The sequence below is a fragment of the Anomalospiza imberbis genome, chromosome 18, assembly GCF_031753505.1.
Source record: "Anomalospiza imberbis isolate Cuckoo-Finch-1a 21T00152 chromosome 18, ASM3175350v1, whole genome shotgun sequence".
Classification (NCBI taxonomy): domain Eukaryota; kingdom Metazoa; phylum Chordata; class Aves; order Passeriformes; family Viduidae; genus Anomalospiza; species Anomalospiza imberbis.
The window spans coordinates 2,947,835-2,964,275 of record NC_089698.1 but is presented as its reverse complement, the minus strand read 5'-3'; the positions used below and the strand labels follow the sequence as shown (position 1 = coordinate 2,964,275).

The 16,441-nt window shown below is 52.0% G+C and overlaps 1 protein-coding gene across 1 annotated transcript; it reads left to right on the top strand.

Moving 5' to 3' along the window:
* The first annotated feature begins 1,540 nt into the window (after nt 1–1,540).
* Nucleotides 1,541–15,882, top strand: CAMKK2 (calcium/calmodulin dependent protein kinase kinase 2). Its single transcript, XM_068208443.1, has 18 exons — nt 1,541–1,629; nt 5,874–5,984; nt 6,407–6,878; nt 7,636–7,683; nt 8,096–8,149; nt 8,290–8,341; nt 8,425–8,558; nt 9,164–9,200; nt 9,972–9,993; nt 10,289–10,377; nt 10,610–10,809; nt 10,900–10,953; nt 11,410–11,483; nt 11,851–11,938; nt 12,185–12,280; nt 12,832–12,960; nt 14,838–14,938; nt 15,301–15,882. Exons 3-18 carry the CDS (start codon nt 6,579–6,581, stop codon nt 15,371–15,373), a joined length of 1,551 nt encoding a protein of 516 aa, XP_068064544.1. The 5' UTR covers nt 1,541–1,629; nt 5,874–5,984; nt 6,407–6,578; the 3' UTR covers nt 15,374–15,882.
* The last annotated feature ends 559 nt before the right edge of the window (nt 15,883–16,441 follow it).

The following is a 16,441-nucleotide window of genomic DNA, read 5'->3' as shown; positions in this document are numbered from 1 at the left end:
GTGCAAGCCCAGATTGGGCAGGACTTGGAGCAACCTGGGATAGTAGAAGGTATCCCTGCCCATGGGTGGACTTTGAGATCCCTTCTATCCCAAACCATTCTATAACTGAGTATGTGATGTGCTGGCATTGACTGCCAGCAATAAGATCCTCATTTTGGAAGAAAATTTCATTTTGGCTCCTGTGAATGTAAACCCTCTGTGGGTGTCAGTCACCTGGTGACTACAGAAAAGTTGAACATCATTAAACCCCAGGAGCTACCCTGCTTGGAAGCAGCAGATTTAACTGTGGTATTACCAGACCAGACCTAAACCCGGTTCTGCTGGAGCTGGGCCGGGTAAGGAGGAAGAGAGAAGCACTAAGGTGTGGTTGAGACAAGGATAGTCCGGTGTTAGTTTACACATTCCATTAATTAGTGCTGCTTCGCGGCTGTTGGCAGATCATCAGGGCCTTGATTTTAAAAGGAGGTTTCCAACAGCAAAGGGGAGCCCAGCTTTGTGGAACGCTGCTGATGGCTCATTCCCCCTCTGCTGTGTTTTAACCAACATCGAGGAGTTTAATCCTTAAAATGTTCGGAGCACCTACTGAGTTCCGGTAAGTGCATAAACCTGATTTTTGGAGTGGCTTTCAAGGTTCTGGTCAGAAATACAGTGTTAATCGACAAATCTGGCATGGAGGAGCAAAGGTGGCTCTGCTCTGGGGAGCTCTACAGTGTCAAAGTGGTGCCCACAAACGAGCCTTGAAGCAAAATGAGGAAGAGGGTTTGGTCAGCTGTGGTATTTGTATCTGCTAAAGGCTGAAGCTGTTGTTTCATGAAAAGAAAACCGGGGGTGAGCTTGGTGCAGAAATGGTGCTGGATGGAAATAAAAACAAACCCCAAATAAAACAAAGCAAGGGGTATGTTTGCCGAGGGCTGGTGTCAGCTGGGGTGTTAAAGGCCGTACCCGTGAGTTCTGTCTCAGCGCTACAAAGCTGCAGCTTGAGTGGGAACTCTTTGGTAGTGGCCTCTGTGGCATTTCCAAACAACTGTTTTCCAAACCTCCCCTTTAGGTGACGATTTGGGCAATCGCTGCGTGCGGGGGAACTGGCGCGGGTAACCCGGTTTGCCGCCAGCCGACCTGACGCTGGAAGCCCAGTGTTTGCACGGGGGCAGGGGAGGAAGCGGCGCCGGGGGCCGCCGGGGATCGTGTCCCTCCGAGGCGGACGCGGGGAGCCCCAGTGGGCTCGGCGGCAGCGGGACCGGCCGGGGCTCCGCGCTGCATCCCGCGGGGAGGTGACGCGGGGCCACGCGGCCCGGGCAGGAATAAAACACTGGGGAAAAAATTGTAAATAAACAAAAGAACAAAACACACCGCAACAGCGGCTTACAGGGGGGAGGGCGGGCAGGATGCGGCTGCCCGGGGGGAAACCTGCCCTTCCCCGGGGCGGAGCGGGGCCTCCCTCTCTCCCTCCCTCCCTCCTCCTTCCATCGCTCCCTCCTTCCATCGCTCCCTCCCTCCTTCCCTCCCTCCTTCCCTCGCTGCCGCCGCCGGAGCGGAACCGAAAGCGAAGGCGGCGCCGGGCAGCGGCGCTCCGGCCCAGCGCGGCGGGGGCTGCGGGGGCTGCGGGGTCCCGGGGTCGCTCCCCGCCAGGTCGGTGCTGCGGGAACGGGCGGCGAGGCCGGGCGGGCCCGGGCGGGGGATGCGCCCGCGGTGGCGGAGACAAAGCCGCGCCCGGAGGGACCGGGCGGGCGGGGGCGGCCGAGCCGGGGCTGCAGCCGGGGCTGGGGCTGCCCTGCGGGCGGCGAGCGGCATCGCCCCCGGACGGGGCTCTCTCGCGGGCGGCCTGTGCGGACACCCCCGCGGTGCGGGCTCCGTGCTGTCATTTCCCCATCCCGCGCCGTGGCCGCCCGGGCCCCGCGGACATCCCGCTGCCGCCGGCCCCCACACGTGCCGCGGGGCCGGCGGGCGGCGGCACCCCGGGCGCGGCGATGGGACCGGGTGGCCACACCGCGTGTCCCACACACCCCCGGGGTTCCTGTCCGGGGGTTGAGGGCCGGGATCAGGGGTCCCGGGAAAGATAGGCCATGGGGCTGGGGAATGGAGGGGTTTTTAAGGTCAAGGGACGAGTGAGAGTGGGGATGGAGCTGGTGGAGCGACTGTGTACAGGGGGTGGGTCTCATTAGAAGCCACAGGTTGGGTTGCTGCGAGTGACAGAGCGTGGTTAGAGGTGGGATGCAGCCCTGCAGCCACGTGCACGGCACAGAGCATCAGGAGCATGAAGATAACAGTCGAGACCAAGAGCAAAGTGAGATGACCACGGGAAGCTGGTGTGATGGAGCTGTGGGCTGACTGCAATGCTGCAGGGGCAGAAACCACCCCCGGGGACAGGACCAGGTTGTCCTCAGGGCCAGGGAGACAGGAGAGAGGATGGAGAGGATGTGTGGCAGCTGTGGGCACCAGAGCTGCCTTCATGGCCCACACCCACAGAGACAGCCCCTCTCCTGGGAGAAGGAGCCCTGTCCTTGTCCTGGCTCTCCATGAGCACTTTCTCTTGGGAAAAACAGCCAACAAACCCCCAAAGCCCATACCTGAGTGTGCTGTGAGGGGTGTCTGATGGACCAGTGCTGTTCCAGGGAGGTAATTTGGAGGAGCTTTTGCTTTCAGCTCTGCCCTAATGTCTTTTAAGTGGTATTCACAAAGCAGAGAGCTGCTCTAGTTTCCTTTCTTGTGGGCATCGTGGGCTGGAGCTGATGTTTTCAGGAAAGCTGGGAGTCACTTGGCAGTGCTGGACTAGGTGATGGAGGTGCCCTGAGCTTATCCTGGCCCATGCTCAACACCATCTCAGAAGCTTATGCTCTTTTGGAATGCTCATTATATATTGCTTCACCAGTATTAGGCAGTATCCTCAGAATTATTAAAAAAAACCTTGCTAAAGACGTTTTTGTGACTCCTATTGAAACCTGCTGCTGGATGTTGTGACACTACAATGTTACCAGCCTGGCTTTGCATTTTTTTCCCCCAGTTCTTTCTGCTCTGTGTTGGCTGGGCCAGGCAGTGCAGGAGGCTCTTCCATTTGCCCTGGGAATGATGAAAAGCTTCTCTGCTTCGGCACAGGGACCTGTCCTAGACAGAGCATGGGTACCTGTTTCCAGTATCTCATAAATTTGGGTGTCCTCTGACTTCTAGAGAAGCTGCTGAGAGATTTTTTTCCCCATTAAAAGTCAGGTGGGGCATGCATATGGTCTTTGTATACTACAGTGACTAATATATTTCTGGCAAGGTCTGTGCTCACCCGTAGGAAGGGAAACTGTGATCGATGCCCCCGTTGCTGCAGATGACACCACTCTTGGCATGGGCACTTCCACCGCTGACCGTGACCGGGGAAAGCAAAATAGCCACTGGACTGTGCCCAGGGAGACCAATAACTGCCCCAGGATAGCCCTGCTTGGCTTTTAACCAACCTCTAGCAGTAGCAGGGGCGGATCTGTGCAAGTAAAATCAGCCCTGGTTTGGGTGTTTGAGTTCAGTTTTGTTATAAACAGCTGAAGTTGCGATTTGTGAGCTGACCCCCATGGAAGGATGGATGGAGGGGTCATTGCCGAGCTGCCACCAAGTCTTACTCCCTTGGGAAGGTCTGATCCTGGCACTGTGTCTGGCCTTGCCACAGTGACACAGGTGTGGGGGAGACGAGTGTGCGGCCCCTGCATCTGGGTAGAGGAACAGCTCCGGGGAGGGAAGGGCAGGCAGATGCATCCTTATGCTCTGATTGAAATCCCTGCAGCCAGTGCTGGCTGCAAGGTGTCACCCTCTGCTCTGGCCTGGAATCGGTCAGCGTGTTCCCTCCGGAGGTGGCCGCTTCCAGCTGCTCCCAGGCAGGGCCCACGAGCTCTCGGCAGAGCTGGGGCGGCTCGAGGGGCTGTGAAAATCCCTCAACCTCGCGGGGGGCTGAATCCAGGGCTGTGAAAATCCCTCACCCTCTCGGGGGGCTGAATCCACTCCCATTCGCTTCCGCTCAAGCCACGTGGATGCTGAGCGAGAGGGAGAGCTGCTGCCAGGGTTTCACAGACCTCTTTTCATTTTAATATCCCTCTCCTTGCTGAATTAGATGCGAGACTGATTGCTTCGATAATCCTGCTGCAGCCGCTATGGGTTATATATGGATTGCAGCCAAAAGCTGTGCCGATAAATCATTCCTATACACCAGGCTGTTATATTTCCTGAGGATTTTGTGGGCATGTGCTGCTCCCTTTTACATAAGGATCTGCTGGAGTTCATACCAGAATGCGCTACTTTTCCCCAGGCAAGGGCCAGGATGGGTTGGTGAAGCCAAAGCCCCCAGGCTGTATTTTCTCTCTTTGGGATTACTGGCCTCGTTTCAGCTATTTTACTTTTCTCTCTGGCTGGGAATACAGCTGTTCTCCACCTCATCCTCCTCCTCATGTGCTTATTAAGGATAACAGGGCTGTGTTCAACAGCGTGATCCCACTTTTGAGTTTCGCTCAGGCGAGGTGTCATCTTGGCAATTTTTTAGAACCCTCATCCTCTGACCCTCTGCACACACGCAGAGGGAAAACTCCTCCGATTTCCCACTTCAGATGATACTACGATGGGGCTTGGATGACTTTTAGTTTATAGAGCCTGGGGAAGCCTGCTTGAATTAATCAGACTTGATATGTTTATCCTGGTCAAGCCAATTAACTCCCGCCAGCCAGGACACGCTCAGCTCTCAAGTGTGACTGAGGCTTCATAACTCTATTTTTCTCAAGCCTGGCAAAGTTTATCAGGAACCCTTGGAAATGGGGATGCAGGCAATGCTCTGGGGGCAGAACGGGATGCCCAGCTGTGCTGTGGCACCGCTGGGGACTGGTGTTGCTACCAGCGATGTTCCTGGGGTGGTTTCATCCCAAGGCTGTCCTGATGAGCTGCCTTTTTTGGTGTGGCCGCAGAGCACGGTGAGGGTAGAGGGCACAGCATTCCGGACCAGCTCTGGCTTCAGGGCAGCTATTTATATGTGCCCACTGGAGGGGTGCCCAAAACAGGCCAGGCAAATGGCCTCGAGATGCATCCCTGTGAATTCAGGATGAATGTGGGGGGGCTGCCTGTTTGTTTTAATCCATTTGGGAGAGCATTAAAACATGCTGCTGTGGGCTGCCAGCAGCACTCTGGGGGGAGTTTGACTTGGCGGGCGGCTCCTGGCTCTCTCATCCAGCAAAGCCCCATCCAGGAGTGGATTCAGCCCCATGGAACTCGGCGTTTCTGGAATAGTTTGTCTTCATTGCTGTTCATTGGCTTATTTATAGCCTCGCCATCCCTGTGCTTCTCCGTGCCTCGGAGCAGCGAGCGGTGCCGCGTTGGCTTCAGCTCCAGGCCGATCCCACTTGGGCACAAAAGCTCTGGTTTATAGATCAGTGTTGAAAACAGCAATTAGGCCATTGTGAAGCCTCGAGGACGGGGGAGACGATTTGATTTCTGTACTTGACCCGTAATTTCTGCTGGGCTGATTCAGAGTGGTTGTGCTGCGGGTGCAGCACGGAAACTTCAATGGAGATGAGTGGAGCTAATTTTAACCAGCCGCCTCGTCGAGGTGTGGGAACCAGGCAGAAAAACGCCTCAAACCCTGTTCCTGCTTCTGGGCTGGTTGTTTTCGGGATATATTTTTTTTTTCATTTCCTTCTGTGGCAACTTGTTAACCTAGAAATTAAAAACAGCACCAGTGTTGGGGCAGGGAAGAGTGATGGTTTACAGCCAGCCAACCACTGAACAGCCCCAGGTGCTGTGGAATGCCTGGTGTGTGTGAATTCACATAATTTTCTCCTCTTTTTAAATTATCACTTAATTATTTGATTTTTTAAAAAAAAATTTTTGTTGTTAACAGTTTTCTCATTTATCTCAAGGTTTGGGTACCTGAGTTTTGCACAAAAGGCCACAGGGCGAGGAAGAGAAATCACTGGCAATGATGGGAACAAAGCAGTGAGCCAGGGGGCTGGTCCTGCACCCCACGCTTGGTAAGTGGGTCCCTGGGTCCCTGAACTGCTTTGTTTGGGGGGACTTGGCAGAGATGTGCCCACTTTGAGCAGTGAAGTAGGGAACTCCGTGGTATTTATGCCCATATAGCGCAATTCTTTATCCTGCCTCTTTAAAATAACCCCTTTGGAGTATTTCCGTAGTGGAGATGATGGAGTTGTTATTCCCTGGAGGTGCTTGAATAAAAAGGGTGAAAGGAGCAGTGGTGGCAGCCCTGGGGTTGAGGCTAGCTCTGGCCTGGGGTCTGTCCCATGGCAGGGTGATTGTGCATCCTGGTGCCATCCTGCACTTCTTCCCTTGGCTTCACCATTCCCTATGGAATGAATAAATCAATCTGTAGCACAGTGACCAGCAGGAAATCCCGCTTTCCGGAGAGCCTGGCCGACCCACTCTGTGTTTGCAGGCGCATCTCCCCGCCGCAGCATGGCCAGGATGAGGCCATTGGTCCCTCCACGCCGCCACGCGTCCCCAGCAGCCCGCCCGCCCCACAGCCCCTCTGCTGCGCCGGAGGCTGCGGCCGCCGAGCCCCCGCGGCACTGCGGGACCCCCCGGCGCTGAGCCCCGGCCGCACCAGCATGGCCTCGCTCATCGTGGTGACCGAGCACGACGCCGCGGGGAGCGCGAGCGAGGAGGAGATGGACGTGCCCGGCACTGAGGGCTTTGGGGATGGCCGGAAGCTGCACCTCTCCGGCCGCAAGCTGTCCCTGCAGGAGCGGCCGCAGCCTGCCCGCTCGCCCGGGCACGGCGACGGTGCCACCGAACGCTTCATCTACCCCTCCCTCCCCTACTCCCCAGTGACGTCCCCGCACTCCTCCCCACGGCTCCCGCGGCGGCCGACGGTGGAGTCCAACCGTGTGTCCATCACAGGATTGCAGGTGAGGGGGGTGAACGTTACCCGTGAGAGGGGTGAACATTACAGGTGAGGGGGATGAACACTGCTCCTGCAGTTCTCCTGACCCCATCTGCCTGGATTTTACCACCATGGCATTTCTTCTCGCTTCTTCTTTTTGGGATACACCCCCACGGCATGTCTGCAGGTGTGTGGCAGGGGACCTGGGACATCCTGGGCCATGGGGAGAGCCCTCGGGGAGGTGAGACCCCAACTCACTGGTTTTCGTGCCTTTTGCTGATGCCACCAGCTCTCATGGCTGTGTTTGATGGAAGCCAGGAGTGTAGCGCAAGTTTCTTTCTTTACTCCTTCAAAATAAAAAAAAAGACGTTCACTGAGATCTAAAGGGAAAACAGGCCTGCCTGCCCCCAGCCTGACAGAAAACAGGCAGCAAGTGGCTGCTTTGCCCAGAAGAAATAAAATTACTCGACACCAGGTCGCCAGCATTAAACCCCTCAGGGCTCTCCCTGTCTGCCACTCTCGTTCCACATGAGTGGACAGGACAGGATCGCCTGCCCAGCCGTTAACATTTGCAATTAGCCCTCTATAAACACACCATCGTGTGGCTTGGTGGGTGGTTTTGTGGCTCATGAATCAAAGCTGCCCAGCCCCACGCAGGTGCTTGGGCAGAGCAGGATGGGGTGTGAGTTTGCAGAGAAAGTTTTGCAGGAGATTTAAAAGGAGAAGAGCAAATGTGAGCAGTTTTGTGGCTCATGCCAACTCTCCCTGCTCTCTCCCCACAGGACTGTGTGCAGCTCAACCAGTACAAGCTGAAGGATGAGATCGGGAAGGTGAATATTGGGTTTGGGGTGGCATGAGGGGTTTTGGGTTGGGAGGGTGTCAGGCTTGCTTTCACTTTCCAGTCATGGGAATGCTCCAGAATGGGAACTAGTCCAGCCACTCACCACGGCAGCTCTTTTTTACTCGCTGTTCTGTTCTGAGTGGTGCCAATTGAATTGTATATTTTAAAAATTATTACTAATTTTCCCCCTTCCCCCTCCCTCCCACACAATGGGGCATTTGAAGCTTTTCTTTGCTGTCAGTGTGATGTCAGACTGTACACCCCCCTGCTCATCCCAGCATCGCCCACCAGCTCTGTGATCCCTGCGGGGTGGGTTTGCGGAGGAGCCCAGAGCCTGGTTTGGTGCTGTGGGTTTTCTGGCTGGTCCCTAACTTGTGCCCCATGGCTGTGCCCCTCTCCAGGGCTCCTATGGGGTGGTGAAGCTGGCCTACAACGAGGATGATAACACCTACTATGTGAGTAGCACACAGCCCTGGAGCCTGCAGTGGGGCAGGTGGGAGGGGGATGGATCCCCTCTGCTGACTCCCTGCCCCATCCCATCAGCCACATTTTATCCTTGACTTGCCCAAATTCCACATTTGTTCCCCTCTTGTAGGCAATGAAGGTTCTCTCAAAAAAGAAGCTGATGAGACAGGCAGGCTTCCCCCGTAAGTGGCAGAAAGCCTTTTGGGTGGGGGATATTTTGGGGATCCTGGGGGATTGTTCCCTCATATCTTCGCCTTTCCCACAGGCCGCCCGCCGCCCCGCGGGGCCAAAGCTGCTTCCGAGGGCTGCCTGCAGCCCAGAGGGCCCATCGAACAGGTCTACCAGGAGATTGCCATCCTGAAGAAGCTGGACCACCCCAACGTGGTGAAGCTGGTGGAGGTAAGGGCTGGCCTCTTTCCAAAACTTATCCTTGAGTGTGACGGAGCCTGAATGCTGCAGGGATGGGCTGGGTGAAGGGGAGTGACCCCAGAAAGGAGCAAGGGCAGGTCCTGCCTTTGGGAGAATTTTGTGTTTTCCTTAGTTTAGAAGGTTTTTTATTCTCACCTCCCAAAAGACTTTTTCTTCTCTGCTCAGAAAGGGAAGTGCAGAAAAATGTTTCTTCTGTGGAGGAAGCAAGTGCTGAGACAGGTTTTGGGGAAGAACTGGTGTTTCTGTGAGTTCAACATTGTAGCTGCCTTGCCCTCCACCCACTGCCTGTATGAAACAGTCCAAAAATCAAGAATTAAGGTTGTGCAGGCTGGAGTTTATTTGGCTCATGAGTCAGATGATGCTTCCTGTGTGTTTTAAATATTTGCCTCCTTGAAGTACAGCTACATCTCTGTCCTCTTTTTCCCTACTCTAGTGGGTAGAAGCTCAGAGATGAGCAGACCGTGCTGATGGTGCAGATGGTGCAGAACTGAGATGGCTGCTAAATAAAATATCACAATGCTTAATTTGAAGGCTTTCTTGGCACTGTTTAATTGCCTCTTTGCTTCTTTTGGCAGGTCCTGGATGACCCCAGTGAGGATCACCTGTACATGGGTAACTGCCCACTGCCCTGGGGTGTCAGAGGGATGGGGAAAAAGGTTCCCACTGTGTTTTGGAGCAGCTCTGTGTGCAGGGCTGGGTCTCTCTTCCACTGTGGGTATAGCCTGATGTGCTAGTGGAGCAAATGAGATGCAGTCTGGGTTGTGAACAGAGATAAGAGTGCTTTATAGCGCTTTATTGGCATTAATTTGACACCAGGGCATGCTTTGCCATGAGAGGCACCAGCATTGATGTTGTCAGCTTTGAAGCTGGAATGATAGAAAGCAGTTTTATTTCTCTGGCTTTGGGAAAAAGGCACGAGTTAATTATCCAAGGTACAAATGAGCCACATCCCAACCTGCCTGGCAGACTGCAGTTGTTGGTAATACACAACTTTTGAAGAAGGCTTTTTATTCTATCATTTATGTTCAGCTTGTACTAGTGGAGGAGCATGCGATGCCTTCATGGCCAAGGGCTGAGGTTTGCCCAGGGTGTGGGCACAGCCTTTTAGGTGGCAAACAAAACCAAGGGTTTTTGTGTGCCATGGAGGACACTTCACGTTGCTGAAGCTGCAACACTGAGAAGATAGTTGGCAGCTTCCCCTTAACTGAAAACGGGAGCAACCCAAATGCCACATGCCTTGTATAAGACAGCATCTCTTTTTTAAAAATAACATATTATTTTTGGAATTTTTGTCATTGAAATAATTGCTTTTGTGCTGAGGCTGTGCTTGCAGGAGCCATACCCTGTAAGTGATCTGTAATCACCTTCTCTTTTGTGTTGCAGTGTTTGAGCTGGTGAAGCAGGGGTGAGTACTGAATTCCAGATTTAATCCTACTAACACTTGAACATGAGATGGGTTTGTGGGTGGCAGAACTTGGCCACCCAACGTGGGAATGGGTTGCAGAGGTGCTGGGGAATTTCATGGTTGGGACTTGAGGTTTGAGTAGCATTTCACTGGCCTGGTTACAGCTGAGTACACCCTGTGTACTGTGCACTTGTGTTTGGGGTTGTGTGCTCTCAACAGCCAGTGACAAAGCCTTCAGTCCCTGTTTCAGCACATCCAGGTGGGTAATGAACTCTGTTCTCTGTTGCCTTCACAGCCCTGTGATGGAAATTCCAACCTTGAAACCTCTCAGTGAGGACCAGGCTCGGTTCTACTTCCAGGATCTGATCAAGGGCATTGAATACTGTAAGTGTCTCTGGAAAGGATGGGCTTTCTTTTTTATTTTTTTTTTTCTAAACACCGGCAGCTGGCCTTTCTGCTGGTGTACAGTGCCATTTCTGGTGGCTCATGCTGCACAGGAGCTTTTAAAGCTGGGGCTGGTTGTGGTGTTAGCAGAAAGAGCCACACGGAGCCCTCGTGGCTCCTTTGCTGCAAACCAGTGCTGCTGCTGCACCACTCATTGTCCCTCTGGCTGCAGTGCACTATCAGAAGATAATCCATCGGGATATTAAACCTTCCAACCTCCTCGTGGGGGAAGATGGGCATGTCAAGATCGCTGACTTCGGAGTGAGCAACGAGTTCAAGGGAGCTGATGCCCTCTTAACCAACACAGTGGGCACTCCTGCCTTCATGGCCCCAGAGACTCTCTCAGAAACCAGGAAAATCTTCTCTGGAAAGGTATTTGATAGCAATTTGAATGGTCCTGGACTAACCTTGCACAAACAGAAGTCTTGTTGTAGATTTAACTGTGCTTTCTTCACTCTGCAGGCTTTGGATGTCTGGGCCATGGGGATCACACTGTACTGCTTCGTGTTTGGGCAGGTAATGAGACAGATTTTTCAGTGCTGTTGGTGTTTGGGGGGGTTTGTTTGTGCCTCCCATGTTCCAGGTAAGCAGTGGGACTGGCACCTTGTGTCCCTGTTGAGTTGAGTGGAGATGAGGATGTGTGTATGGAAATGGGAAACCTTTGCCTGTCCCTGGGATGGGTGCAGCCAAAAGGGCTGGGCTTCTCTTCTTCCCCAGTAGAAAAAATTTTGGTTTTGGACAGATTTTTTAGGAAAGGAGTTATTTTAGTAATTGGTAATTTTTGGTTAAATGTTTTTTTCATTGAGTTTAAAAGTAGACATTGATATAATTGGAAATCTTCTGCAATTTCCCTGTAACTGGCTCTTTGCTCTCCTTCATACCCTGTGAGATCCTGGTGCTCATCTGACTGCCTCACTGCTGCCTCTTAACAAAAATTGTTGCTTTCCTCATTGCTCTTTTTCTTTGTGGTAGTGCCCTTTTATGGATGAAAGGATCTTGAGTTTACACAATAAAATCAAGACCCAAACGTTGGAGTTCCCAGACCAGTAAGTACTCAAAAACAAAAACAACCCATCAATCCTTATTTTACAGCTCATTTGAGTTGTTTCTCAAGCACTGCCTGGGTAGGGCTGGCCCTGCTCTTCTGTGGTTTTCCAAAATTCAGGCTTTGAGTTGGTCTCTCCCTGCCCTGTAAATGTGGGATCACACTTCACATTGCCTCAAAAGGGAATATTTTGCTTTTCCTGGGGGTTTGGAGAGGAGGGGGTGTACAAGAACCCAGAGCTGCCTCCCTGTTGGGGCTGGAGTCCAGCTCCTCTGCTTAGAAGGCTCATAGTAGCTGGCACTGAGGTGAAGAACAGAGGCAGCACCCATCTCTTTCCCCATCTCATCTCTCCCTTCTTCTTTCCACAGGCCAGAAGTTACAGACTTCTTGAAGGATTTGATTACACGGATGTTGGATAAAAATCCTGAATCTAGGATTTCGGTCCCAGAAATCAAGGTACTGACCCAGCTTCCTGGTGCTGGCTGTGGCTTCACTTCTGTTGGGTTCTCCTTGCTTGGCTTTTTTTGGGAGTCAGTTTGATCGCGCCAGGCTAGGTCCTCCCCCTGTGCCCAGGGCCCCTGGGCAGGTAAGTCCCAGCTCCTTCCCCTGCTCCGGGACCTGCTCAGCTTTGGGACCTTTGGTGCCTATAGAAGTCGCAGGCAAAAGGAAATCCCCTGAGTACAGTATTTCCTCTGCTACCAGGAAAGTACTGTGCAACAGCCTTTCGCAGGAGATTTCTGGTCCTTCGCCCCTGCGGGAGCCTGGAAGGGGCGAGAAGCTGAGAGAATGGAGACCAAGGTAGGGGGAAAGGATTGCGGGGGAATTGCGGAACCTTTTGTGCTCCTCCTGCAGCCGACCAAGTCACCAGGTGTGTGGGCAAGGAGAAACAGGGGTTCTGCCTTCAGTCATGGATTAAACCAGGTCCAGGACGAGGGCTCAGTGGGTCTCCCCATCACTGCTGCTCATATGTGTGGACTGGAATAAATCTCTCCTGCCTCCTAGTGCTGTCTCATCCATAAGATGAGAGTGAAGATAGGTCTCCTTCCCTAAAGCTCAGAGATGCCCAGTGCTGTAGGTCACCAAGGTTATGGCTTGGTTGTGTAGCTGGGGCCAGCGCTGGCTCTGGACAAGCCACACCACAGCATTTTCTGCTCCGGGCTGTGCAGTGCCTGCTGGCACCCAGGTGAGCTGGCTCACCAGTGACATGGCACAGCCCTGCCCTGCTCCCTGGCATTTCAGGAGCACGTAGGGGCCATAGCTTGGACAAGGAGATGCGTTTGCCAGGCTTGTGTTGTTTGAGTTATGAAAAAGAGGAAATCGTTCGTGACAGGCTGTGTTATTAATTGAAGTTGCACCCTTGGGTCACCAAGAACGGAGCGGAGCTGCTGCCCACGGAGGATGAGAACTGCACCCTCATTGAGGTAACGGAGGAGGAAGTGGAGAATTCAGTCAAGCACATCCCCAGCCTGGCCACCGTGGTGAGTACAAAGGAGTTGATGGCCTGTGGATGCACAGTGGGGTCCACGCTGCCTTCTGGGGTGGCCCTGAGCAGCTGGAGTTCACTGCTGAAGGGCAAAAGCATTGGGCAGGATTAGAGCAAAGACCTTCCCTCTCTTGGAAACAAGTGCTGCAAGACACTTGGTTGTCTCAGGGTCTCAGCAGCTCACTGGACATGGCCATACCCCACAGTGCAGGGGAATATTTTAGAGCAGTTTCAAATGTAACTGTCATTGGGTTGATGGTCTTCACGCTTGGGCTGGCTGCCTAAATATCACTGTATTTGCTCAAGGCAAAAGAGCATCTGATCCAGAACCTGCCTGTGGCCAGAAGAAGGTATTTTGGCCAGGCACAAGGAGCTCCTGCCCTGTTCTGCCTGTCCAGCCAGGGGCTGTGGGAGGTTCCTAGGATGGAGATCTTATCTGGGCCACGACTTGCATCAGCCCCCGCCTGGAGCTATTCTTGGTGACTTCATCTCATCTCTTATCAAGCTCATATTTTTATTCTCTGCAACCCACTGTGGTGGTGAGAACCACATTGTAACCCTGTCATGTGTAGAAAGTGAAATCCTTTGTGGTTTTGAACCTAATGATTTCTTTGGGTGCCACCAGCCCTTGTATTAGGAGAAGCACTGAACGACCATTCACAGTTCCCTGGCCTGGTGTTATCTGCCTGTAGGCGCCCAGGCTGTGATTTTTTTGAAGAACAGGTTTCCCTTTGAAGCCCCTTTTCCATCTCATAGCTGTGACCACATCTGGCCTAATTTCTGGAGCTCTCTCCCTTTTGGATGCCCTGCAGAAATCTCACTGGCCACAAATATGTGAACATGCAAATGCACCTTGTGCTGCTCAGGCTGAAAAAGCAGATGTTGATCTAAAGACATCACCATTGATGAAGGGTTTACCCCCTTTTTCCTGTTCAGAGGGGACTTGATCAGTGCTCCCAGCCCTGTTGAAATCCAGGTGTGTTCAGTACAGTTCAAGGCAAATCAGATTTTACTGCACCTCTTTGACTGTCAGATAACACACTGCCTCCAGGCAAATGTGGTATTTTCACATTTGCATTTGATCTTCAAAATTACCCTCTGGTGCCTGATCTTTGTGCAGCCAAGTGCAGGCATTGACGCTCCAGTGTGAGATTCACTCACGTGGCTTTGACTCTTAAAACACCCTCGCCTTCAGACACAGAATGGCTCTCTGTGTGCCCTGGTGAGCAGATAAATGAGGCACAGAGGGATGAGAAGCAATATCAAATGAAGTCAGGGGCTCTCAGGGATGCCCCTGCTGAGGCAGGGTCCAGTGCTGCTCACCTTGATGTCTGCTCCCACCAGCAAAACAAGCTGAGGGATGCCAGGGAAGAATCCTGACACATCTCTGTTCCCACCAGTCTCTGATTTGTAACTTTGTGTTTTGCAGCCAAAGCTGGACAAATGGCCAGCTTTCAGTTTGGTTTCAGATGAACATTAAGGTAAAATTGTGCCAGTTCCTTCCCCTCTCCCTTTCCAGTGAATTATTTTGCCAGGTAATCATGGAGGACTGGGAATTTGCAGGTGCTGGATGCAGTAATCAGTAAAACCTACTTCTGGAGAGGAAAGAAACCTCCCAGAGTTGGCTTTGCTTTCCTTTCCAGCCTCTTATACCTAGTGTGGCTCTCACCTGCAAGGGTTTCAGATGAGGATACAGCCCCTGTATTAAACAGCTGGAGACTTGCAAAGATGCTTCCTTCTGATTTCTATTAATAGAGAACTTCGACCTGTTTTTCCCTAGTTTTTTTAATTACTTGGGCATGCAAGTTGGATGTTCCTGTTGCTCTTGAATGAAGGAAAAGCACCCCAATGAACTGCATTCTGGTTTTGCAGATCTTGGTTAAAACGATGATCCGGAAGCGATCCTTTGGGAACCCGTTTGAGGGGAGCAAGAGGGAGGAGCGGTCATTGTCTTCCTCTGGGAACCTGCTGCCGTAAGTGTCATCACCTCACCTCGGCCCCAAAAAGACATTTGCAGCTTTTTCTGATGCTCTGGAGGAGAAATTAAATAGTTGGGCTTTGAAACTTTAATGGGGGCCATGACTGCAACACTCACACCCCACCTGTCTGATCTGTAACTGCTTTATGTGATTTTTGTGACATGGAATATCCTGCTGTTCTGATGAGATGAAAAACATCTTTTTATGGCACTTCCAGCCAGTTACATGGGGAGAGATGACACATGCTTAGCGTCCCAAAGATCCCATGGCAGGGAAGGGGCAGAAACTGGCGTCTCATTGCCTCCTTTCCCTTCTTCTGAGTCACTCAGCAGCTGTTTTATTTCCTTTGAAAACAGGAAACAAGGCAGTGAAGATAACCTGAAATGCAATGACCTGCCCAACGTGGGAGAGGAGGAGCTTCTTTCTTGAACCTGGACTTTATGGTTCTGTTGAGCAGCTCAATCCAGGGCACGTCACCACGCGTGCGCTGGGGATGAGGTGACCAGAGCCCAGAGCAAACACAGCATGACATGGCGCTATCTCAGTACAATGCTGGATGTAGAGCTCGCATAGCAGCATGTTATCACACCTTATCAGACATCTGATTATTTGCCATAAACATGGAGCATCTCTGAGTACTTGGACTGCTGACTTCTGGTGGGAGAGGCGCTGGCAGACAGCGGAGAGGTGAGCAGTGGTGGTGAGCAGCAACAGGGCTTTGCAAAACAAAACCCACAGCAGCCAAAGGAAAATGCATTTGGAACTGCTTTTTGCTGGTTTTAATGCCAGGTAATTTGCAGGGACTGACGCCAGCATCCCAGGGGCGTGATGCCCATGGCGTGGCTGTGGGCACGTGCAGAAGGGTGAAGCTTTTGCCAACTGGCATACACAGCAGTAAAACCAACCACACGTGTGCACTTTGAGAGTTCACGACCTACCGGGAATGTTGTTGCATCTATTTCTTGTCGTTCTGGTTTGTTTTTAATTGACACCTTTTTAACTGCATGGGAACAAAGCAAAAACCCACCTGTTCAGCTTTTCAAAGAATGCCTACCTTTGTGAGCCAAGTTGTATGAAACAGCATCTTCAGGACGTTCAAAAAGTGAGGTTAATTACCTCCTCAGGTAATTAACACCTTTCCAGAGGCCTTGGTGCGACCAGGACTTGGTAAGTTAGGTATTCAGTGTATGAAAGGAAAAGGTATTTAAGGGCTTAAGTTCAGTTTGAACTATTTTTGCTGCAGACATATGATGAAGGGTGGTGTTTAGAATGTTTTAAACAACAGAAGAAGCACTAACAGTTTGTTTCTAAATATTTTACTTGATCTAGGTAGATATACTATAAAATATAAAATTCAGGGTAAAATCCTTCACTTCCATGTACATTACATGGTTTACTACAATTAAAAATAATACAACTTATGCTGGTTTTTAAGTATAGACTTAGGGCTTGCTTAGAATTTAAGATCTTAATGATTAGCTAGTAATTTTCAAAGAA

Coding starts and splice junctions, on each gene's coding strand:
- CAMKK2 (XM_068208443.1), top strand. CDS start 6,579: ATGGCCTCGCTCATCGTGGTGACCGAGCACGACGCCGCGGGGAGCGCG. Junction 9,994..10,288: donor TTTGAGCTGGTGAAGCAGGG/GTGAGTACTGAA, acceptor TTGCCTTCACAG/CCCTGTGATGGAAATTCCAA. Junction 12,961..14,837: donor TCCCCAGCCTGGCCACCGTG/GTGAGTACAAAG, acceptor CTGGTTTTGCAG/ATCTTGGTTAAAACGATGAT.